The sequence below is a fragment of the Rhodnius prolixus genome, unplaced genomic scaffold, assembly GCF_049639745.1.
Source record: "Rhodnius prolixus isolate KJV_2025 unplaced genomic scaffold, Rpr scaffold_5, whole genome shotgun sequence".
NCBI lineage: Eukaryota > Metazoa > Arthropoda > Insecta > Hemiptera > Reduviidae > Rhodnius > Rhodnius prolixus.
This window is the reverse complement of record NW_027411624.1, coordinates 8,548,302-8,575,023: the sequence shown is the minus strand read 5'-3', so window position 1 is coordinate 8,575,023 and position 26,722 is coordinate 8,548,302. Positions and strand designations below refer to the sequence as shown.

The 26,722-nt window shown below is 35.8% G+C and overlaps 1 protein-coding gene across 3 annotated transcripts in view; it reads left to right on the top strand.

Annotated features, from left to right (window-relative positions):
* Positions 1–26,722, top strand: part of LOC141458431 (cubilin) — a 159,706-nt gene that overhangs the window by 74,968 nt on the left and 58,016 nt on the right. For all 3 annotated transcript variants that reach the window (XR_012460941.1, XM_074136392.1, XM_074136391.1), the window contains exon 3: positions 9,890–9,979. Coding sequence is in view for 2 of the 3 variants with exons in the window: in XM_074136392.1 (XP_073992493.1) it covers positions 9,898–9,979 (82 nt within the window). In the remaining variant the exon portion in view is untranslated. The remainder of the gene's footprint in view (positions 1–9,889; positions 9,980–26,722) is intronic.

Here is a 26,722-nt window from a genome sequence, read left to right as displayed (position 1 = left end):
GGAAATCTATTCGATTGCAGTAATTTATTTTTACATCAATGAGAGGATCAAAAATATTCAAAATTTTATTAGGAAAAAATATATATGCCAATGGTAGCTGTTCATTATTTTTGGTGACTGATTCATAGTTTCAATAGGATGAAAGAATAAATGCCAGTTTTCAGTCGTGATACATTTATTCTGCCGAGCTTTCGACCTAGGGACTAGGTCATCTTCAGGGCTAGTTTACAAAGTAATATTTTACATTACAGGGTTGGTGTGTCTTCTGTCTTGTCTGTCCACTGAAAAATGGCATTTATTTTTTCATCCTATATGCCAATGTTGATACAAAAAATATGGTATAAATATATGTTTAGGGCAAGATGTTGTCGGGTACACCCGAGAGACTGTTCGATATGATCAGATGAATTCCTCACCGGGTTACAAATCGGGTTAAGCTCATGAATACTCCCTACTTCTTTGCATCCTCTCCTTCATATGCTCCTGATAAACTTTGCTTCCCCTATGCTATGCACTTTCTTTATATCTACATGAACGAACCGATGTCTTTATAGACTGCCAACTCTCTATGGTGAGAACATACATTCACACTCGTCCACATATCAAATGATTCTCCGAACTATAAAAATTGTCCTAAAATTTCTGAGTTTAAGCTGACTGTCTCGAAGTTTAACTTGCTTGCATTTTTTTATTTTTTTGGAAACGCTGAAGTTCAGATGCAGAAGTGCAGTTTGCCCTTAAGATTCACTTTATCATCATCAATTATGGTAACGCTTAAAATGATAGTAAAATTGCATTTTAACCATAAATGGCATATTAAATCTAAGCTCTAGTCTTCGTTAGGCCATAAAATGAATTTTAGACAAAATTGGTAGAGTGATTCCGTTAGTGAAGCATTCTTGACTGTTTGATTTAAAAACCAAATCATAGCGTTGTCTAGCTGGACCTAATTTTGAAATCTACGAATTTTGATTTTCTGGGTTTCGTGGGCCACAGACTGACAACCCTCAGCACAGTCAAACTCAAGCACACAAGCGCCTAAACTTTTGTTAAGAAAATATTTCCAAGTTCTGTGTATTTCCGGTGAAAATTTACACGATTACAATATTTCCTGTTTAAGAGTACTTCCTCTTTTTTTTGACGGATAAGAGAAGGCTAAAAAATAAAAAAAACTTTAATTTAAAAACCCCCTCATATTTAAAATTGGAATAATATAATCCTAGATTTTCAACTGGAATTTTAAGATGATAAATGTTAGGAGACCCAAAATAATGGAGAAACTAGAGCAACATGATTAATTAGAAGATGCTAGTTGCGCAACTAGTGAATGTAACAAGATCATAGATTGCTCTTGTTGCGGTCATGATCATGTACTATTCATTACCGCACTCCTCTCGTGAACACGGAATACGTACACATTTTCAGTATTAGACAAAATGGTAAATACAACAGTATTCATGCGAAGGTGATTTCTGTTTTAGAGTGGCAAGATTGTTGTTAGACTTTTCTTTTTGTTTATTAATTGGATTACAATTTTGGAAAATCTGTGTTAAGATATATAGACGTAATTTCCTCTTGCTGGGGAACATTCAAGTAGTGAACTATAGTAATTTTCAAATTATTCACTTACTTCCTCTTTGTTACCGGAAAATTAAAGCTTCCTCCTCAGAATGAGCCTCAGAAAATATAAAGCTAAATTTTCCCTAAAAATAAATTAAAATTTATAAAAATGAAAATGGAAAAACAAAAATTTCTTTTTTTTCCCCTCTTTATTTAAAGATTTAATAATTAGAATTTCCATTTAGAAGTAAGATAAACATCTTGATGATCTAGAAAATTAATTAAAAATTTTCTTTATAGTAGTAGGTTAAAGAGTGATGTCTTCTTGAAAGAAGAAGGTATGTTGAGTTAGGAATGAGGAGATGGTCCTGGCAAATGGCCAGATTCACCGTACACCCTGGAAGTCACATTACTTTAGACGGGTTTAAAACCCAAACCCAGATCCTACTACTACTGGTGCTGTGTCTTCTTCTTCTACTTCTACTTCTTTGCTTTGGCTATTCTCCATCCAGATCGGTGAGAGCTAACGGCTCTCTTTCTCTTTCCTTGACTATCTGCTAGTAGTGTTTGTCCGACGACCAAATGTTCAACCCTCACTACATCAAGGTTGTCCCTTGCCGGCTATTTTAAAGACCACACTGTTTTATAGCGTGAAAGAGAATGCCAGGGTGTGGCTTGCCGACTCAGGGCGCTCCTAGCGGACGTTCATGACAACGACTTTTTGAAAATGGGTTAAGGGGATAGGAGGGAGGGAGACGGACTGAGATAGTGTGAGAAAAAGGAAAAGAGAGTGGTACCCCCTCTCTCCGCCGCCGGCCGCCCCCGTGCTGTTTACTCCCTCGACTAAACAGGGCACGCTCTATCCTCCTCTTCCTCGGGCAGAAGGGAAGTGCAGGTATCTCTCGCCTCTTCCCTGTTTAGCTCACCCGCATTCTCACTGTCTCCCTCGATCTCTCGATCGATTGGATCGCCCGCACCCGCGTTTCTCGTTTTACGGAAACGTGGCCAGAAAATGTCTTGCCACTTCTTCTTCATCATTTGCTGGGATGGTTCGTCACACACCCACAGACACACCATGACAGTCCCTTAGTCGGACAGTACTAAATTTCCTTCAACTTCCCCAAACCCTATTCCTGTTCGCACACTGACCTTTTTAGCTCATTAACACAGTCTGTTCCCCTTTTTTTTATTGCTTGTTTTCCTTTTTTAATTCCTTTTAAGAGTTAAAATAAATATAAAATTATAAAAATAAAGGAGAAATAGGAAAAAGAAAGTAATCAGACTTATATTTATATTTATTTATCAATTCATTCATTTTTTATTTTAATTTCCACTCAGTAGATCAGAAAAGTGTCAGATTTTCGTTTTCGAATTTCCATTAGAAATAACCGTTCTTGTCTCCTCAGTCACAAGAAATGGATTAAAAAAATAGCTTTAAGGCCAATGGTAGAATATACAAAAAGGGTAGACCTCTTTAAAAAAATGTACAGTAAAATACATAAGAAAAATACCGAATTGGGTTCCAGTTCGTTGACATTTCTACTTTGAATACAATTTCGGTTGTTTGATCCATTGGTCATTCCAGGATTCTGGGTAACGAACTTGCTGATGAAACAGCAAAGCAAGGAGCTACGTTGATTAAAATGACTCTTCAGCCCATATCGAGGTTATGGAACAGAGGTTGGAGCGGTGGAGATTCAGAGCTGACTGCCGTCAGTCTAAGGGAAATTCTTGGCCTTTCGAAAACGGCTGTAGTTGGCTTCAAGCAGGTCCCGGATTCGCTAGTTGCTTCAGGTGTTGAGTGGCCATGCGAATTTTGCCTACCATCTTTTTAAATGCGGCCTTACCCAGTCACCAATCTGTGCTGAGTGCTACGCGGCACTTTGTAGAGGTGTGTCCCGTTTATTCTAAAATTAGATTCCTCGTCTTCGGGAGTGGTTAAATGTTTCCCTCTCGAAGATTGTGGCATCTGGTAATCTTTACGAAATTTCTAGATTTATTCAGTATACACTCAATAGGCAATTGAGTCGCCATGCTCCGTAGTGTCCTGTTGCTACATTATTAGTTTATTGTTCTCCTATCCGGAAAATCTCTAGCCGAATTTATTGGTCTAGAAGCCCCGATGTCTCTTATGAGGTAAAAGGTGGGCGAGGAACAATGGGCATTTTGGATTGTCTGCGTTCCTTCTTCCCCTTTTTGGCGGAACCACCCTTTTAATACAATCGAATGGTAGAATCGATGTTAACTCTGCTCTTAACTGCTATTTTAATGTAAATAATTTTCCATTAATATTAGCAAATAATTTAACGTACAGTATTTATTAAAATTTCCACTTTTCAGAAAATCAGTTTACAGGAAGGGCACCTTTACTGGGCAGTTTTCTTCTTTAGATTTTCCTTTGTTTTGAGCTCTTTGACGTTGATGAACGAATGAAAGTTTTTATACTTTTTTCTTTCTAACGTAAGGATTTATGGTTAGCCAAAAGAAGTTGGGATGTGGCGGATCGGTAGGAAAAAATACCGACGTTTTGGTGATGAAAATATAAAATATCAAAAGCATCTAAATATATAGTTAAAATTCTAAAAGGAAATTAGATTAGAAAAGGAAAAGTCGTGAAGTTATCAACATTAAAGATTTTTTGTTTTTAAATAATTAGTTTTCATGAAAATTCCAACATGAAGGAATAGAAAAGCAACCTCCCTCCAAAAAAGAAAGCCAGAACTTTATTAGAAAAAATAAAAACCTTAATAAGGTTGAAGGAGGTGGCGAGAAAAGCGGAAGTGCTCTCTAGTTCTGCTCTTCACTCTTTTTGAAATGTAAAACCAGAGCCCTTCGCTTGTCTCTAACTTTCATGAGCTTGGCAATTTATATTCAATGAGCTGCCGAGGATTAACTTACAGCATCTGTGTTGGTCCTTCATCCGCAGCTAGCTGCTAGCTGTTAATTCTGTACATTATCAAACACCAAAATACTTCCAACTACAATTCTTATAAAAACCTTTATAGTTACTTTATTTATTTTTATTTTTAAAATCTGGTATTCTCACGGCTTCTAGTGTTCGAAGTACTACTTTATTTTCTCTTAAAACTTAAAAAAAAACCACCTCAAATATTTAGTTCTTCTCTCGTATTCTTTTCATTCGACTAGAAACAAATGTGACCTACATAATACGTGTATGCAGTATTGCTCAAAAGCGATGTTTGGTCAAATGATTCCACTGATCATAAACACTGAAGTCAACTAGATGATCGATTCTATCCCTTTAACCTCTCTGTAGTTCTAGATTCTGACATCTCTGAAACACATAACATTTATGGGTTTACAATATTTGACATAATTATTGTTATTATTCCCAATTTTTTTTCCCCCTTCCCTACTGAACCCAAGAGGTCACGTTTATGGGAAAAACCAATGTTTTGCGGAAAACCCTTTGAGAACCATTGCTCTAGAAGGAAAAGACACTTCAAATCAAATTAATTAAAACGTTTCTTATAAACAATGAAATTTTTACTTTAATGTCTAAAAAATTTGTTATCGATGATTTCTGTTAACATTTTCAACTGCATTTTTTCAATGATTAATGAATCAAGGAGTCACCGAATTACAGGAAAAGTTGTGCATTTATTGAGCTTCAAGGCCATATGGATTTTTTTTATTTTTGTATTTTATATTACCTTACCCTTTTATAAGAAACGTTTCGAGACTCTGGGTTAAGCAGATATATAGGGAAATTTAATGCTCTTTCGTTTGGAATAAGCAGCGCTTTTATGGCGTAAAATGCGAACATTGACGGAAAAGTTAAAAACCCAAATATCTTTGACACTATTGAGAATCCGGGCCAATGTGAATAGAATATTTTTTTGCTGCATTTGAGCTGCTGAATCAGCTCCCGATGTTTCGAACTCCTCTCCTCCGTGTACATCCTATATATTTGAGCGCTATAAACTGTATTGTTTGTTAGGGCTGCAAAAAAAAGCTTTCATATTGGTTACTTTTGTTCTAATGTCTCCAGGGTCAATTTATTAGTGGAGAAACACAAACCTGTCAACTCTTTTCCAACAGTTCATGCAGTTTGACTGGATATTCAACTCTCATGCAGCCTCATGCACTATTTTCTTCTTCGTAAGTTCCACGAAATAAAGCGTCTTGAGAGCTATATATGCTAGGCTTAGTGGTAATCTTGATCTTGTTGGTTAAGTTGGTCTTTCTGTGTAGGACATGTATGTGAGATCCTTGGAGTGATAATTGAAGGAAGTCTCAATCTCTCCTGTGAATCATACTTTTACTCTATTTCCTTTGAATTTTTTATATACCGTACTTCGTAGCGCATCTAAATACTTTTAGCGCTTCAAGGAAAGCATACTTCTAGGAGTTCGTTTAGAAACTTGGTTTTATATTTTATATATTTTGACATTAGTTTAACCATTTTACGAAAAAACATTTTCTTTTTTTTTTGGATTGAAATGGCTTCAAAGCGTGTATTTCCGGATAAAACATGTTCCAAAATTTGAAAAAGTTCCTGTAAATCCTATTACGATCCAGAGTAACAAATAATTAGAATAGAATAGAATAGAATAGAAAAGAAATTTATTATTCTGGGACAATTGTCCCCTAAGAATAAATACAGGTACAAATAGAGGCCTTAATAGTTTGGCCTGTGATTATAGAGAAATTAAATAAATAAATAAATATTTACAAAAGTGAAAATGAAAGTAAAAATAAAATAATAAAACAGCAGAAATTAAGGAAATGAATTAAAACAATTAGAATTTCGGAGGAAGCTGAATAGAAAGGAGATAACTGAATAGACGGGATTTAAAGATGGATAGGGTAGGAGCATGGCGGACAGATGAAGGCAAGGAGTTCCATAGAGAGGTAGCACGTATGAGGAAGGACTTGTCAAAGGATGAGGTACGGTGAGAGGGAATATAAAGATCAGATGAGCGAGATCTAGTGTTACGGGAATGGATGGAGGATTTAAACTTAAGGAGTTGAAAAATATAGGAAGGCCTTTGAGACTGGATGACTTGAAAAAGGAAAGAAGCCAAAAAATATTGGCGGCGATAGACAGGAAAAAGCCACTTCAACTCATCGTAGCAGTGCGAAATGCGAGAGTCTCTGGAAATGCTGAAAATAAATCTTATGAAGCAGTTCATGAGGCGCTTAAGCTTAGCTTCAATATCACCAGATAGACCGCCATACACTAAACAACCATAGTCGAAATGGGGGAATATAAGAGAGGAAACTAGGAGTTGCCGGGTCTTAATTGGAAAAAGGTGACGGGAACTATTAAACTGCTTAAGGATATGGATGGAACGGCGAGAGATTTGGGAAACATGGTTTTTCCAGGATAGGTTTTGATCGAAAGTGATACCAAGGTTTAATGATATAATAACATTTAATTAGCAAAATATGATTTATATTAATTCAAAATTTATTGAAATGAAATAAAATGTTTTGTTCGCCATTATAGATAATATTATCTAACACACCAAAGTGTGCCATTACGGCAAACACACCCGATTACCCCCAAAGTGCCGTAATAAAATGGGATAAAGCCCCTTTAGGGTAGTGTTGTCACTCTCTCTCTCTCTCACACACTCCTCCATCTTCCTTCTTAACTTCATGTGAAGCAACCCCCACTCGACGGAAACTGTCGAGTGCTGCTATCTTGGAACAATTCGCTGAAAGTAGCTCAGACATCCACCGATAGAAAGCACTAAAGTGTGCCACTAGGATGTGGCGCTAAGCTGCGGACGTTTATGTGACTAAAATTTTGTAGTTTCAGGAAACTACCGCCAGATTGAAGAAGAAATAAAGTATTTGAATATTGAAACTAGAAACTATTTACATAGAACTGTCGATTTATACATTAAAAATTAGCTATTATAATAATCGCGGAAATAGCAGAAATTGCCTCACAACTTTCTCTTACAGCGATTTACGTGATTAAATTTCCTTAAAACTAAGAATTTTTACTGAAAAGTTAGTCACATCGAAATTATACATGTTCACTTCCGTCATTAGAGAATTAAATAACACTTTGAAGAAAGTGTGACATCACAGCTACCACAGAACCTTCTTAAAATCAGTATTATCTGTGGAACAGTTTCATATCAAAGCGATAGGCTTAACATAGAATGCGATCTAGTTTTGATTCCTTTAAGAAAAATAAAAAATCGGTATATAAGGGTTTGTGTAAATGTTAGTAAAGGTCATTTGAGAAAAAGTGTAGCCAAAATTAAAACTGAGAAATTGATAAAACTACAAATGACAGTAGGTCAAATCGAAGAATTTTAACCGTGCAGTGGAGCATTCTAGTGAGGAAAATCTAAACTACTGTAAGCCCTGATTACAGTTAAGTCCGTATTCTACTCTCTTTAGAAGCATTGTGGTCGTGTTAGCTTTTCCAAATTGTTGTTTTCATTCGGTGGTTCCTCTAAATTCTAAAAAATGAGAATTTTTCACGAAATCAGCGAACCGGAAACTGTGATGATTCAGCTGTTTGAGATTTTCTCGACAATGTTTTGTTTTTACTTTGCCATATTATTTCCTTCCGTAGATTAGAATTTATTAGGGAAATAATGGTGGTTCCTGTCTCCCAGGTACTGCAGCCAGAAAAGCCTTATTGTGAAACCTTCCTGTAGGTTTCGTCGAAGAAAACTCTTGTTTTGTTACATAATCGACGGTTATTTCATAATTTCTCACATTTCTTCACCAATGGCCTCATTTAAACAAATTGCGATTGCAATGTCACCAGTACAGAATGTAAGAAAGCGATTCCTCTTCTTCTGTCAAAATCTGCACCCCACTTAGGAACATCATGCTGGTATTTTCTGAGTCTGACGTATTCTTAAAAAAAAGATATGAATACTTAGCCTGCACAGAAATCTGCTGCCAGTTTCTGGTGTCCCTTCTCCACAACGTGATCACCAGACCCATTGTTATTCTCCGTCTGCTCCACCTGGAGCCTGTCCTATAGTAATTCCTGACAGCTCACTATAAATTTCTTAGCTTGGCGACCCTTGTGGCTTAGGATGTTACTTCTCGGGGAGGAAAAACCCAAGGCCTGTGAGCTTTACCCAAGAGTCGTCTCCAGAATTGAGAGTCTGATTAAACTGTCGGGTCTGGAGGGCGAGCTCTAGAGCCACAATAGTTCCAAAGGGGACGCAGTGGCCTAGGCCTTGGGGCCGCCCTAGTTGAATCTAATCTAATCTAGGCTTGCGACAGGTTCTCTTTAAGATACACTAGAATTGAATACCTCCAAGAAAATTCTATGTCTTCCTATTGCACCAAAACCGTCTACTGAAATTCGTTTCCTGTGTAGATATTCATCCTCAATCATTATACCGCCAAATAACCACATATGGTACATCCTCCTCCAGCTACAGGTTTGTCTCACTTTTTCACTATCTATAATCACTCTATCCCAATCGTCCCTAAACCAGTAATGGTATAAGGAGGATGTAATTTTAGCTTACAGTGTCATCAGAATTGATCTGCCTTCTTTTACCAATGTCAAAGCACCACAGCTTCGATTGACTACCAAAAATATTTCCTTTTTTTAGAAGTAGGTTCAGTAGTTCTCAAAGGTGTTTAAGATTCAGTTCCTCAGTATCAGTACGTAACATGATTTTATGGTGAGCCGTACCAAGCATCGATCTGTATCATGTTTACATCACTAAAAAAAGAGATAAATCAACCAATTCCTTCCCAGATTTCAGAACCACAAAGTTGTTACCAGAATTTATTAAATAAGGAAATTTCTTAATAAACCCAACCAATAGGTATTGATCTGGCTAACCTAAAAGAGGATATTAATCCCAACTGCTTCTCCTCCTGCTTGGCAGTAATCCATTCCTGAGTGTAATTTAAACTAAGTGGGAAGGAGTGTTAGTTAATTTCCTATTGTCCTCTCTTTCTATTTATTTTTATTTTATTTTTTTAATTAAATAGGAAAATACGTAATTAAACAGGTGTTTGCACGAATTTATTGACTTTTTCTTTTTTGTATTGAAATTAAATTAACTTTGAAAAAGAATTTAAACCAAATTTCAATTCAATTCAGCCCAAGATGGAAGGTCCCGAATTAGAATTTGAAGTTTACTGATAGAAACAAATTTTTTCTTTTCACTTTTTTTTCGTTTCCGCATGATCGTAAAAAGTATATTTCCGGTAAAAAGTCAAATTTCTTTTTACGAAAGTTGAGGGGAAGGATGAAATAAAATAAAATCCGCAGTTATCTTGAATAAATTATCCGATAATTTCCATCATTGCTGATGAACTCTTGGTTATTCCGGAAATGATGATGTGAATGATGATGTTACAGGACACAGTATGGCTGGTGACACCCGGCACTCCCCAACACTGGCCTTGTTCTTCTACTGCCTATTCGCTATTTCCTTACAAGCATCTTCAGGTAAGCTACTTTTTTTTTGTTTTTAATAATTCTATTTTCAATATTTAATTTCCGATTCAGCGTAATAAAGAAAATTATTGCTAGCAATTAAGAAATATATATCTTGACGCAAGGATAACGAATCTTCTTTCAGGAAAAATTTCATCAAGAAGTCGTAGGAACTGGGAAGTTTCTAGGAAACAAATCACCTCTACAAAAATCTTATGGGGGTACCTCTTAATGCGCATCTAACAACTTGTCTGTGCCCGGGTATGCAGGTCAATTAGGTAATAAGACCCCAGCTTGTCATCTGGGCATGGTTCTTTTAACCAGTTAAGCGTGGAATTTAGTTTTTTTAAAGAACCCTCCCACAGTGTGCGGAATTAAAATCAGACAATGACGTGTATACACGTCGAACGCAGGGGGCAAAACAACCAAAAGTTTACAATAGTCGGTAATAGTCACTGCAAGAGACTTTTTCTGCAATCTCTCTGGGAGCTTGAGATTACAGAGGAGCATTCTGTGCTCTTTCAAAATCTTGCACCACTTTACGTATGCATTGCTCTAGTTAACTAGGGACGCAAGAGCTTTTACAAGGAAGAAAAGAGCTTTGTATTCTGTGCAAAATGAAATCATGGTCGCACTGAGATCCTGAATCTCTATCTAAAAGGTAGAAACGGCATTGCACAAGGGTTGAGAGCTTGTATTTGTGTGCGTAATTCCCAATTTCTAATGCGGAGACCAAACATGTACCAACCACTTATCATTTGGCTGACTCCCACCAACCCCCTCCGTATAAAATACTTGGCAGCCCTATAGTTAAGATAAAGGAAACATCCCACCAAATAATATTCTTATTGTATTTTATTAAAATTTCGAGTTTTTATAGTTAATGGCAATTTTATAGTTTTCACTACGAGTATACTCGTCGAACACGCTTAACTGGTTAAAGAACCTGCAACTAAATGCCACAATAGGACGGCTATCGCGATAGGGTGGACGATCAAAGCCTAGAAATGGGCAACTTAACCTTAGAATAAACAGGTGTGAGCCTGACAATTAGATAGCCTTCGTAGATTATTATCAAACAGAGAAAGCAAGAAACGCATTTAGAGTAGCTATTTCGTACCGGCACATCATGAAAGTAAAATGGTTTCTATGGTCGGTTGTAAGTTAGGCTATTTGAAGTAGAAAAATAGTACTTATTTTCAAACTTTTAACCGGAAATTTTTCGCTAAAATCTTAAGTCTTAGGAAAACAGGTAGAGAGCCCCAGAACAAACCTGCTGTGATGTCGCGGAGTCATAACCCCCAGGAATCTAATCTAGTCCAAAGTAGTTCCAATTTTTAGAGACTTGGAGATTATATTATGAAGAGTTTAGGCAGTTAAACTTGTCTTAGAGCTGGAATTATCTTGATGAATTATATATTATGTGCATTACAATTAATTTTTTATTGCGTAATATTGGAAAACTTCTGCTTTTCCTTAGATTTTTATTATTTGGGAGGGAAAATAGAAACCAAAAATGATCAAAACCGTTGGATGCGCCACTGTCGTCTGGATTCTTTACCATTAGTTTGTGATGTATATCTCTAAATTATCTTAGCTCTCTGCTGCCCAAAGTCCATATGATCACGCTTGTAGCATTCAATACTAATAAATATTACAGATCATTAATTAACGAACTCTAAAATAATGTTACTTACGTAGAGAAATTTGTAAACATGTTTCTCAAATTTAATAAATTCTATTATTGGCATACCTCTAACATAAATCTAGAACATATGTACAAAAATACGCTACTCCCCCCAAAAGCAATAACTCTTAGTTGCTTTCGAGGTACATACAAACATACGCTAACACACACATACAGACACACACACGCACGAGCATGATGACGACATCTCTTCTTGTAATACACCCACCAGTTTGTATCGATCCTCTGGCCATAAGAGAGTCTCTAAGGAGATCCTTTATCTTAGGCTGGGTGAGCGGGGGGGAGTAGTACAAAAGATTCTTCTGATTTCTCTCTTATCTTCCTATCTGCCTTGCAGATAGATTAGAAGTGCTTCAATGCCGGAAGTTCATTTGCACAGTACCATTTGATACCTTCTTCTTTTTATCTACCCTCTCTCTTAGTATATGTGAACTTCTCGAATTTCCTACCGGCTCACAATTTTAGTGACGTATATTTTTTTGCCTTTTTTTGGCATTGGCTTTCGCCATACAGCCAGCATCGTCTAGGTGCTTATCACTAGAATATCACTCACTCTCCATTCTTACTTATAAATACATTCGCTTCACACATTCATCCCTCTACTACATACAACTATTTACGTACAAACTTACAACTAATGGATAGTTCATTACTCTGTATTCCTGCCATCCTTATAGCGTAACCGAAATTAAAATCACCGTAATCCTTCTCTAATCATTTTCTTCCAATCATTCTAATCGGCTATAACTTTTAAAAACATTCATATTTCTTTGCTAGCTCTGCTACAGATTTAAGCTAATAGATGTTGGTGGAGAGTATTATGTCTTCGTAGCGAAATGGTGCATCTAAATACCTGTATATGTCGTCAAACATTCGTTCCCTTTCTACCACATAACGTGGACATATCATTATTATACTGTCTGAAATCCTCCACTCTCATTGCATTCTACGCAAAGAGGAGAGAGGACCTTTTTGTTGATCCTGTGAAGATACGATCCGCACACCGCGTGGTTCGCTCTCTCAGCCTGCTTATTGTCATAACAACCCATTTATTAGTGACAGTTCCCTTAAACCATGGTTGTCTAGGTAACTGATCTACTCATAGTTTTATAGAATCTCCCTTTATTACTATTACTGTAATCTGTCTGCCATTTTTGTAGTGCTGTTTTTGCAATTATACACTTGGTATCGGTGTTTGGTGATTTATAATTAGCCATTTTCCCACTATTGGTGACTTCCTTTGCAAGTAGTAAATCTCTTAGTTTTCGAGTTAAAAGAAAACATTGATTTTTGTTAGACTTCCATGGAAATACCTAAACGTTGCATAAAGTTTGGATTTACTGAAAAAAAAAAAAAATTTCGTTTTTCGAGAGTATATTCACACATTCACGCGAACAGTTTCCTAAAAAAACCACTATTTCCGGATTAAGAAAAAACAAAGCGGATATTTCTAGTTACTGTTCACAAAAAAAAAAAAATTTCGTTTTTCGAGAGTATATTCACACATTCACGCGAACAGTTTCCTAAAAAAACCACTATTTCCGGATTATGAAAAAACAAAGCGGATATTTCTAGTTACTGTTCACAAAAAAAAAAAAATTTCGTTTTTCGAGAGTATATTCACACATTCACGCGAACAGTTTCCTAAAAAAACCACTATTTCCGGATTAAGAAAAAACAAAGCGGATATTTCTAGTTACTGTTCACAAAAAAAAAAAATTTCGTTTTTCGAGAGTATATTCACACATTCACGCGAACAGTTTCCTAAAAAAACCACTATTTCCGGATTAAGAAAAAACAAAGCGGATATTTCTAGTTACTGTTCACAAAAAAAAAAAAATTTCGTTTTTCGAGAGTATATTCACACATTCACGCGAACAGTTTCCTAAAAAAACCACTATTTCCGGATTAAGAAAAAACAAAGCGGATATTTCTAGTTACTGTTCACAAAAAAAAAAAAATTTCGTTTTTCGAGAGTATATTCACACATTCACGCGAACAGTTTCCTAAAAAAACCACTATTTCCGGATTAAGAAAAAACAAAGCGGATATTTCTAGTTACTGTTCACAAAAAAAAAAAAATTTCGTTTTTCGAGAGTATATTCACACATTCACGCGAACAGTTTCCTAAAAAAACCACTATTTCCGGATTAAGAAAAAACAAAGCGGATATTTCTAGTTACTGTTCACAAAAAAAAAAAAATTTCGTTTTTCGAGAGTATATTCACACATTCACGCGAACAGTTTCCTAAAAAAACCACTATTTCCGGATTAAGAAAAAACAAAGCGGATATTTCTAGTTACTGTTCACAAAAAAAAAAAAATTTCGTTTTTCGAGAGTATATTCACACATTCACGCGAACAGTTTCCTAAAAAAACCACTATTTCCGGATTAAGAAAAAACAAAGCGGATATTTCTAGTTACTGTTCACAAAAAAAAAAAATTTCGTTTTTCGAGAGTATATTCACACATTCACGCGAACAGTTTCCTAAAAAAACCACTATTTCCGGATTAAGAAAAAACAAAGCGGATATTTCTAGTTACTGTTCACAAAAAAAAAAAAAATTCGTTTTTCGAGAGTATATTCACACATTCACGCGAACAGTTTCCTAAAAAAACCACTATTTCCGGATTAAGAAAAAACAAAGCGGATATTTCTAGTTACTGTTCACAAAAAAAAAAAAATTCGTTTTTCGAGAGTATATTCACACATTCACGCGAACAGTTTCCTAAAAAAACCACTATTTCCGGATTAAGAAAAAACAAAGCGGATATTTCTAGTTACTGTTCACAAAAAAAAAAAAATTTCGTTTTTCGAGAGTATATTCACACATTCACGCGAACAGTTTCCTAAAAAAACCACTATTTCCGGATTAAGAAAAAACAAAGCGGATATTTCTAGTTACTGTTCACAAAAAAAAAAAAATCGTTTTTCGAGAGTATATTCACACATTCACGCGAACAGTTTCCTAAAAAAACCACTATTTCCGGATTAAGAAAAAACAAAGCGGATATTTCTAGTTACTGTTCACAAAAAAAAAAAAATTGTCACTGAATATTTTATATTTTCTACAGAGCATCTAAAGAATTATGCAACATATTTAGCTTTAGAGCTCTTGGCCAAAGCTTTTAGATAATAGGTAAAGTAATTTGATTGAATTAGTATAGAAATCAATGCTTTATAAGCTCAAGCGTACGGAATTCTCTTGAAATTTTTTCGAGTTAACAACTCTCGGGCCAATCAGAACGTAGTTTACCATACTGATAGAGAATAAATAACTAAGACTCCTTGTATATATATCGATATTTAGTAAGCAAAGTAATTGCCTATTTTTTCTGGCGGGGGCTTAACGTCCAACTACCAATTAGGTGTCGCGGACGAAGGCAGAAGCTCCATACTTTTCTATAAACAATTTTTTCTAACAAATAAAAAGTAGCCATACGCGGGATTCGAACTGGGGATCTCCCACTTACAAAGCCATGCTCTTGACCACTAGACCAATACCCGCCTTTATATATCGTTATATATATATATAACGCCTTTTGTATTCATTTTTAATTAAATAAAAGGTGGGACAGTATTTATCACTTAGTCACACATGATTGGTGATAAATAATTAGAGAGTTTTTAAACGAAATGTTAGCCCATTTTGCTGTCGGACTAGTTTGTAGTCAGTACTAAATGGGCTTTTCTGGGTTTAATTGAATTTATTTATCTTTTTAAATATTACTGTCGGCGAGTATTCATTAGATATCTGATTGGTTCTTCTGTTAATTGACATTTTTTGTGCAAATATATACACGAGGTGTGGCTATTAAATTACGAGACTGCTACAGAAGAACAATGCATGCGCCAAATCCTAACGACCGACAGCTGTGCAGTCACAGTCTTCTCTTTCGATTGCAGCGTCTCACGTGTTTGTAGAGAAATCTGTCTGACCGGAACCGTCGTTTTTGTAAGAGGTGTTAGTTTCGTTTTGCCGAAAACATGATACTACACATGTAGTAGAGCAACGAATTGTCGCGAAATTTCACATGACACCGGGTAAAACCGCTACTGAAACTTATCTTTTATTAAAAGAAGTTTATGGCGATGAATTTTTAAGTTTTTGAGCGGTTCAAGCGTTTCCAAGATGGCCGAGAAGACGTCGGAGATGATGACCTCCCGGGTCGCCAATTCCACGTCCAAAACGGATGAAAATATCGATTATAATTAATCAACATTACTACCGTGAGATGCTTGCTCAACTCCGTGAAAGAGTAAGGAAAAAACGACCCGATTTGTAAAAGAAAAAGCGGCACGCGTCATGCAGGAGCTCATAGAAAAAGACTTCCAGCACTGTTTCGAACAATGGTAAATTCACATAGAGCGTTGTTAGGATAGGGGAGGGGTGTATATTGAAGGTGATAATAACTAGATTAGATTAGATTTTAAAGGGCAGGACGGGACCTATGCCCTACGCCACCGCAGCCACATAGGCTTGTTGTGCTTTTCTTCTAAGTCTAGTAGATGAAACCACCCCTTCTAAGAAGGTTAAGGGCGTTCCCTACCAGTCCCTTCTGCGCTATAATCTCCTTTGGTCTCAAGTTACCAAAGATATCGTAGCGCAGTCTCTCGATTGCAACACAATTGAATAACAGGTGAGAGGCCGTTTCTTCCTCTTCCTGACCACAATCTGCACAGTGGTTCCGAGCTAATAAGCCCTAATTTGTGCAGGTGCTTTCTGAACCTGCCATCCCTGCGAACCCAAGGCCTGTAATCAGAATAATCTGATTTCTGCCCAAGCCCAGAGTCTCTTTGGTTCTTTGTTTACAAAGCAAGGGCATGTGACACTCTTGCCGTATTTTACCCCAGGAAGCATCACCCAGTTCTTTTCGTGTTCTCTCCAGATCCAGTCTCTGAGAGCCTCACGAACTGCACCCTGGGTGATCCCCAGGACAGGTTCCGGGCCACTGAAAGGAGTTGATAATAACTAAATATGTATAAATTTAAAATACAATGTTTTACAGCAATAGTCTCGTTATTTATTAATAGCCACACCTCGTATAAGTGAAGAATTGAGATTGGAAGCTGTGATATCGCTCCCTGTAGCAGAGATGTTCTTGTATCAAATAATGTGTTTTCATTAATTTCGAACCGGATGCAAGAATAAAGGCACAGTATGGGAACCTCTTACGATGTGGTCTTCTACTATTTTTTCCGCTTTCCTTTAGACGTATATTGTTTTCCTTTTCAACCTACCCCGAGTAAAATAAATTATTGTGTATTTGCATAGTTTCTATTTTCACTTTTTACCGGTTTGCGGAATATTTAAATGATTTTTTATTTTTATTTTTTAAATTAATTTTGTCCGTGTTTACGAATGTAATCAGTACCCTGCAGGTTAAATTCTCTGAAAAGGAAGTGGAACAGGTTTGTACAGCTGATTGTATTAAAAAATGAATCCTTTCTAGACATATTACTGAACGAATCAGTCACTATAATCCAATTTCGACTCACCTATCTTTGAATAGTTTATGATTTCATTTTCATTTTGAGGGGGCTAACTTTTTTATTTTTGTTTTTCTAGCGGCCTTAAATAATTTATTCCATGAAGAAAACTCTAAATAGAAAAATTTATATTAAAATTTTCTCTTTTGAGACGTAAGAGAAAGTTAAGAAAAAAATCGGAAGTTCTAAATCAGTGTATATACGATATAAACCGGAAGTTTATACAAATCCTTTACAGGCCATGAAGGAAAAACCCTAATTAATGGTTTTCCCGACAATTACTCTCTAATGGAAAACTGAATAATCATTTGACAAGCGTAGTACTATAGTTATTGGAGTTTCTTCTTCGGTTAAGGTTTGAGAGTTATGGTTTATTTAAACCACAACGAGCTGGCTAATCTTTGTTACAAAGGTGAGAGGTTATATATTGTTCAGGTTATTCACCAGTTTTGACGATAGAGTTACTCTTGGGAAATGTCTCATTATTAAATCAAAAGCATCAACTTTTCACTAAATTCCCTGTCTCGTTTACAGCGTTTCTACTACGGTTTCCTGTAATCATTTTGTTTACTCGTATTATTTGGATTGTTTCTTTGAAGCGATATCCATTACTGCCATTACTAATTACTCTTACTTAATTGCAAAGAAAGTATTTTGCGAAAAATGTGGCGAATTTTTTCAATTTTACTTTTTTCACAGTTTTCCGGTACTTTGAGTCCGGAAAAGTGGTTCTTTCTGTGTGTACGTGTGAGTGCAAGTAGCTAAAAAACTAAGAAAAACAGCTTTATATTGTTTCAAACATTATATTTATAATTGCTTGTCGAACATTTCATGGGACTCCTGGTTCGAATTCTGCGTCATAGGACTTTTTATTTGTTAGAAAAAAAATATTAATAGCAAAGTATGTGCTGTCGCCCAAGTCATTTAATTAGCATTTAGACGTTAAAAGCCTCCGCCTGAAAATATAGGCAATAACTTTACTTTATTTAGTTCGAGACCTTTTTTGGGGGGCACTCCAGAAAAAAACCCGCTGATTTTTTCAAAAAAAAGCCGACCTCCAGAATCTTTTCAAGTGATTTCTGCAAAAGAGTCACAACTAGATTCAGCTCCGACGGCTATCAGTGAGGGCCTTTCTTTTGCCAACTCTTTTTTTAGCCACCATCTTTAATTTTGTATGCCATTAGGCCAAGGCAAAAAACCCAAGACGTAGGCTGTTGGGGCTTCACTAGGGACACAAATCCATTGTGACGAACGTAAAGAAGTTCGTTGTCCAAGTTTTCAGGCTCCAAGCATTTCTTTTCTATCACTTAAGATTAGCTTCTGCTTAAAATGACAAAAAGGTCCGCCTGAAGCACTCTCCAGCGGCTTACAAAAGAAATGAAGATGTAGATATACGAGGTGTGTTCAAAAAGTAACGGGAATTTTCGTTTTTTGAAAAAAATATTTATTTATTCATCTACATTAATATTGTCGCCTTCAAAGTAGTCCCCTTCGCATACAATACACTTGTGCCAGCGCTTTTTCCAATCCTCCAACACTTCTGAAACTCGATCTTTGTGATAGCTTTCAGCTCTTTCAGCGATTCGCTTTTAATGTCATCTATGCTTGTAAAACGACGGCCTTTTAATGTTCTCTTTATGTTTGGAAATAGAAAAAAGTCACATGGAGCCATGTCTGGCGAATATGGAGGCTGGGGCATCGTTAAAGTTTTGTTTTTGGCCAAAAATTCACGAACAAGCAATGAAGTGTGAGCAGGTGCATTATCGTGGTGCAAAATCCATGAATTGTTTTGCCACAAATCCGGGCGTTTTTTTCGGATTGCATCACGCAAACGGCGTTGAACTTGTAGGTAGTACTCCTTATTGATTGTTTGACCTTGTGGCAAGAATTCATGATGCACTATGCCATTAAAATCGAAGAACACAGTGAGCATAACCTTCACATTCGACCGCACTTGTCGAGCCTTTTTCGGTCTTGGCGATCCAGAATGCCTCCACTGGGACGATTGAGCCTTAGTTTCAACATCTTATCCGTAAACCCATGTTTCGTCACCTGTTATAACACGTTTCAGTAGATCCGCATCGTTGTCGACTTCATTGAGTGACTCTTGAGCAACTTCCATTCTCCGCTGTTTTTGTTCGAAATTCAACAATTTTGGAACAAATTTTGCTGCCACACGTTTCATACCCAAAACATCCGAAAAAATTTCATGGCATGAGCCAATTGATATGGCAACATCATCAGCGACTTCTCTGATTGTGATTCGGCGATCGTTTATAACCATTTCTTTCACTTTTTTCACGTTTTCATCGGTTGTTGATGTGCTTGGACGTCCAGGTCGTTCGTCATCTTCAACGTTTTCGCGGCCATCTTGGAAACGCTTATACCACTCGTAAATCCTTGCTTTACTCATAGCAGACTCACCATATGCCTTTATTAACATTTCACACACTTTATTTCATTTTTTACGCAAAATTTAATACAAATTCTTTGATCCATTTTTTTTAACAAACAAAAATCGCCAAGCTCGAAAAACACGTCTAACCTTAACGGCTGCCACTTAAGAAGTAAACAATGAATATTACTGAAAATTTTATCGTACTTCAGGGGCATGTGTACCAACATAATAAAAAAAAAAATTTTACAATCAGACTCTCCAAACCCGCGAAATTTAAAAATTCCCGTTACTTTTTGAACACACCTCGTATAGGCGCCCGCCTTGACGTAGGACCATATAATAAGCCATAATCAAGCCATCCTTCAAGCTCATTTTCGTCCATAACTCAGCATGATAATTAAGAACTGCCATGGATAAATCGGGTTCTTTTTCCAAGCCTACTCTAAGGACGATTTTTAGGATGATGTTTCTTAATGGGCCGTCTTCAGCGCTCCTAATCTTTAAATTTAATTTTTAACTAAAACTAAGTCTTCAAAAGTCAATAGTTTTATACATATGAACGTGTCAAACTGCTGGTTATTCTAGTAATATGTATACTTTAGATTTAATGGGCTTTAGAGGAGATGTAAACTTTGAAGAGTTTAACTAATCCTGTTCAAAGTTCATACATTTAGCTAACAATTAGCTTAACCTGTAAGGTCTATTAGTGAAGTTCCTAACTTTGGAAGTTATCTTGTAACGGCGATCCATTTAAATTTAGGATCTACATTAACATTTTGGTTCTTCAAAGCAGAAAAAAAGATAAAGATAATAGACCAGATAATCCACGTCTGTCAGTTTTCTAACTTTGTTCATATTTAATACAAACTTCAGGAGGACTTAAATATTTCCACATGAGAATCATGCGGATATATCGTGACAGCTATCAGGTTAGGTTGTAGATATTTTATGTAAAACTGGGAGTTAGAAGTTCAAATATTAGTCTAAGCCAATGTGGAGAACATTTTCTAACGGCCCTGAGTGATGCCTTGCAGATGGGGAACGTTTGCAAAAGAAAGGTGAGATAAATGCACGTCTTCCAAGAGGAGCCCATTTTTATTGTGAACACTCAGTTTTTGGGCTCAATCGTTCGGAAAAATGCTACAATTCACTTTACTGGGATAACCAAACTGAAATAAACGACAGTCTAAAACAAATCGACCAATTAGGGGACAAAAATCTTCTCTCCTTGTTTAGAAGGGGTTAAACGTGTTCCTATATTTCTTTAACCGGAAGTATGTCTTTACACAATGGATACACAACTTTTTCTTTTGTATCCTGTCGAAAATGTATGCATTCTTTTGTAATTTTTTTTATTTTCATTTAGAAAAGTTAGTTTTAAGGCAGTCCTTGCAGAAGGATTGGGATAAAGCCTGTCCCTCCCCCCCAAAAAATCCGAATTAAACAGGCAAGTCGGTTATATAATATTGGAAATAATTAAATAATAATCAAATGTTCCAAGTTCGAAGATAATTTGTGGGATAGAATTAGAAAGCCACAGTAGCCGAGCGGTTAGAGGCGAGACCCGCAATGTTAAGATGTATTGTTGGTTTAGTGGGTTCGATTCCCCCGGTCTAGGTCTTGGATTTTATTTAATGGTTAATAAAAGAAATTTACAGCAAAGTATGTTAGGTGGTTATAGGCTAGACCCGCAAAGCTAAGATGTATTGTTGGTTTAGTGGATTCTATTCCCTCGGTCTAGACCTTGGATTTTATTTAATGGTTAATATGAGAAATTTACAATAAAGTATGTTAGGTGGTTATAGGCTAGACCCTCAAAGCTAAGATGTATTGTTGGTTTAGTGGATTCAATTCCCCCGGTCTAGACCTGGGATTTTATTTAATGGTTAATATGAGAAATTTACAGTAAAGTATGTTAGGTGGTTATACGCTAGACCCGCAAAGCTAAGATGTATTGTTGGTTTAGTGGATTCTATTCCCCCGGTCTAGACCTTGGATTTTATTTAATGGTTAATATGAGAAATTTACAATAAAGTATGTTAGGTGGTTATAGGCTAGACCCGCAAAGCTAAGATGTATTGTTGGTTAGTGGGCTCAATTCCCGGTCTTAGGTCTTGGATTTTATTTAATGGTTAATAAAAGAAATTTATAGCAAAGTATGTTAGGTGGTTATAGGCTAGACCCGCAAAGCTAAGATGTATTGTTGGTTTAGTGGGTTCGATTCTCCTGGTCTAGGTCTTGGATTTTATTTAATGGTTAATAAAAGAAATTTACAGCAAAGTATGTTAGGTGGTTATAGGCTAGACCCGCTAAGCTAAGATGTATTTCGGTACTACAATAGTTCTGTACCTTTAATGGTTAATAAAAATGCGAACTTTATAGTAAAGTATGTTTGTTAGTCGCCTCCGTCCACGACATCTAATTGGTAGTTGGCCGTAAAGCCCCGCCTGAAAAAATAGGCAATTACTTTAGTTTTATTTTTACTTTACTTTAGAATTAGGAAGCAGGACGGGACCTACGCCCCACGGCACCGCAGCCACAAGAGGCTTATTGTGCCAGCCCCATTTTTGGATATAGAAATTATAAGATATTTTAAGAGGAAATCGAGTGGCTGGATCCAGAACAGACTTTTATAATCCATAATTCTAGCATTGTCCCATTGCAAGTACCATAAATAAAGGTAGAATGCAGAATGGCCGCGCCTATATTCATCCAAGAGACAACAAGAACTACAGCTTGAGATTTTGGGCTTGAAAAGAATAATATAATGTTAGAATATTTTCTTGATATTGCGCGCGAACTGTCTCGACCGCCTCCTAGCGGCTGGTAAAACCTCTAATCTTACTCCTTCAGGTGTTACTAAACCAGTCTCTCTTCACTGTATTTCATGGGCGTCTATTTCGCCCCTTCCCCATCTCCGGCCGTTATTATTGCAAATCCTCTTTCAGCTAAATCCTTTCATAAAGTAGCTGTGGAATAATTCAGCTAAAAATAATTCCATCTTACATTATATAGAATAAAGCTTTTATCTCATTGATCCCACTGATAAAAGATGTAGGTATGTATTCAATTTTTTTAAATTTTTTTATTTTACTTTAAATAAGATAACGTGCGGGAAAGATCTCCCCTCAGTACCAATTTAAAAATAAATAAATAAATCTTTAAATTTAATTTATTCTGGTCCAGTAGTTTATCTGAGAGAGGAAGATGCGATAATCTTTGGATGATTTTGTTTGGAACATTGAATTGAAGAATTGAATAACTTAAGTATGGATAAAAAAAAATGAAAAATCTTGCTGGAAAAACACTGTCACGTCTTTTCCAAATATCTCCCGCTTTTCATGAAGCACTTTTTATGAAGATTTACTCTTCTAAAACTAGTGATTTGCTTTAAAGTTTCTTATTTTTCTCTGACTTTTCTTAATTTTTAGTGATTTTAGTTGGGTGGGGGTAAAAACCGGACAATTCAGTTATCATTTCTCCCTCACCCCTTAATGCCTCAAAAATGAAATCTTTTAGGAAAAACAGTCCTTGAAATGAGCAGTTTTTTTCAAAGTTTTGAAGAGTTTGATGTTATTTTCATATCTCATTTTATGCTCCTTAATATTATACAAGTAACATAAGTGGCCCCATCAACCTCAATCAGTTTCCGATGTTTTCTAATTCGTTAAGTCCAATAACTTTTATGAGAAAATTTTACCCAGAAAAATATTTAAAAAACCATTTTTTTTTGTGGGAGATTTTGGGGCAGGCTTCCCACTGAAGTTCCATTTTATGGCCATTTATAGTCTTAAATATTGTATTTCCTGCATTATAGTAGAGCTTAAATGTCTAAGTAAAGTTCTAAATTCCAAGGAAAACTAGTTGAAAGAGGTGCCACAATGCAGAATTCATTTTTCAGTATTTCCCATTTTGTTTTGTTTTTTTTGGGAAGGAAAATTGTTGCAATGATTTTCCTTCTATTTCCCGCACTTCCGGTATGGAGGATTATTTCTTTTATTTGAAATATTTTTTAGGGGAACTATTTAAGCAGGTTCTTCAGGAGGGATGATGTTAAACTCTACCTTATTTTATCCTCAAATGATCCGTTCATGAACTCGTAATATTTACGCTTCTATTTAGCTTTCTAGTTAGGCCTATCATTTTCTCAGATCACACTGACTGAAGGAGGTTCTAGAGGGATCTATGTCATCACGCTTCCTTCCATTCTACTTTATTATAGCGAAGCTAGTGAACAAATGTCAAATATTTTTTCAACTATAAATCAAAAGAATTTTTCGTTTTAATTAAATTTAAGTCACGTCAACAAACGAGTTCATTGGCACAACGTTGTCCGGACAATGTTGACGTATCAAGGTGTTCCTCGGTGTTCTGATTCCTCCAATGCTTTACCTCTTTCTTAGTAGATCCATTGCTCTTACTAATGAAATTATCTTCTTTTTGTTACAGGTAAGACAATCTTTCTCCAATAATGTATAAGGTAATATTTTTCTTTTTTATTTTAAGTTTAAGTTAAATTTTTTATAAAAACGTCCGATTCTCGTACCCGTTCAATTCTTGTATAAAAGCGGATTTACTAATTTCTCCACTCTATTTTAGAACTTAGATACATCCACAGAAGTTCTGGATGATTTGGTGTTCTCCAATGATTTGGACAGTGATGTTTTCTTTTTAATTAGATCAATAAAAATATCCGTATTTAAAAAGATAAATTTATAATTAATAAATGTTTATTTTCTGAAGGAAAAAAACTGAAAATGATTAAAGAAAAGTTACAAGTTTTCGTGAAAAGTTGGAATAAAAAAAAAATAATTAAAAAAAGCAAAAACCAGAATTTAAGAACTTGGGTTATTTGTTTAGGATTATTGCCTAGGGCGTGTTGCTTGTGCCCTGGCCACGTGGGCCCAGCTTAAGAAGTTCACGAATTACGTACGCACCGGTAGGGTAAAGTATTTGTGAGGATTGTTATTAAAAAAAAGAAAAGTAGTGGAGATGTAGAGTAAAAAGGAGGAGGAAAACAGGAAAATGGAAGAAAGGAGAACTTCTGAGTCTAAACTGGAAGAACTGGAAACAGAGAGGATCAGAAGGAGTGAGAGAGAGAGAGAGAGAGAATGGAAGGAAAAGGAATGAAGCCAGAGAGTGCTGGAAAGCAGGCGCGGATCAATATTTCATATCTTCTCTGGTGGGGTAAACAGGCGAGTTCTTCAGGGGGTGGTCGGTCGGTCGGTGGAGGCGGCGAACTAGTGGTAGTCAGTGGACTAGAGAGATAGCTCTGACAGTGTGTGCGTGTTTGTGAGGGTACAGTCAGTCGCTGTTCCCCAAATACCCTTGGTCTTTAGTACGCGCGCCGTGTCACTACCCTGAGGCTCTCCGCTGTCTACCGTCATCCTACTTTATAACATACTATTGTCCAAGACGTCAGATCCGGATAATATGGTCGCGGCGGTAGGCATCTGTTGCATACTTGTGATTCTCCTTGTATTCATTGTCTTAATTGTTTTGGTCGGTCAGAATATCAAACCGGAAGACAATACTTAGCCCATCCTACAGGTAATTTATTTCATTAATTTATTATTTAAAAATAATAATAATGCCCGAATCATGTTAATACATAATTAAGATATGAACTCGTATTGTGGCATACAAAATAGACGCTGGGTGAAGCAACAGTTGTCCAAATATTAAGGAAGCGTTGGTTACAGACACAAATACAAAACATTTCTCATTACCTTCCTCATTAATCGGATCATCAGCCTACACTGGAATTATTGGAGAAAAATAAATTTAAATTTATTAAGTTTTATTATTTTTGTTATCAAGATTTGAAATTATTGAAAAAATTTGGTCTGGAAATGTCATCAAAAGATGAAATACTCCAGGGAAACACAATTATTTATTTTTTATCCAGCATTTTTTATTGTTTAAATTTATAGAATAATCTTCATAATCCTCATTTGTTCAAAATCTAAGTATAATAATAATAATAGCAACAATAATAATAGAAGCAGCAAATAATTTATCAAAAGAAAGACACTTAGGTAGTCATTACCATAAATCAGTTTCTCACATATCAGTTACGAGCTTTTCTTATCGTAATTACAGTAATGAAGTTTTTCTTTGAACTTATGATTTTTGCAAAAATATAAAAAAATGGAGAAACTAGTAATAAGTATTGAATACTTATTTACAATAAAATGGCATCAACTGATTTTCTAAAAATATGTAATTTTAGTTAGCATATTCAAGTCACGTACAATCTGCGGATAAAGAGGCTGCACCAGTGCACTTTAAATTGTACTATAGAAGGTAGTTTAATCCCAACTTTAATCTAGAACTGCTTTAAAAAAGACTTCCGGTTTTGTCTGAAAAAGCTTTTTACCAAATGGTGGCACCAGGACGATTTATCAAATTTCAACTTTCCACGATTTATACGATAAGTCATTAAGTTCAACCAGATGATCTTTTAAGGTTATTCTTAGCCAAAAACAGATCGGTATTACTGAGAGAAGATTGCTGTATCATTACGAAAGAGTTTAGAATTGTGTCAGGGTGAATTGGTAAGCTGTTTGGAAGAGTGTAGAAGGACTAGGACACTTCCCAGAGGAGCTGCAGCTTTCTTTTTCTCTCTGCAATAGGATGAGGAGTTACCCTGGAAACGTTGCAAGCAAGAGGAAAAAAACTCTTCTTTGCAGACATTTATCAATCAGGGAAGTGATAAATGAGAGACAAAAATTTGACATAGAGAAATATATTGACTATTGAGTCCATCTCTAACGAGACATTGAGTTCCGTTTTGGGTTTCATCTTTAGTAGATTGTACGTCGATCTGGTTTTTCAGTTGATTGAGAAAAACTAGCCCAACTTGTACATGCAGCAAATCCAATTTCTAAATGTGTCAGTTATGCTAGTCCTTTCTCTTTACGCAGGAAAAGAATTAGAGGAAATAGATTGTTGAGTAAAGGAGACTTCTTGTGAAAAACACGCAATCCTTCCGTTCTTTCTTCGAAGTACTTTCACTAATCAATCAAGACGCATTAAATGATTATTCTTTAATTAAGATGAAATCATTACATTTTTTTTTTGTTATTTTGTTTTGGCTAGGGCAAATTTAAAGTAAGAAAAACTTTGCGAAGCTCCTGAAGTTGTTTTTATAAAAA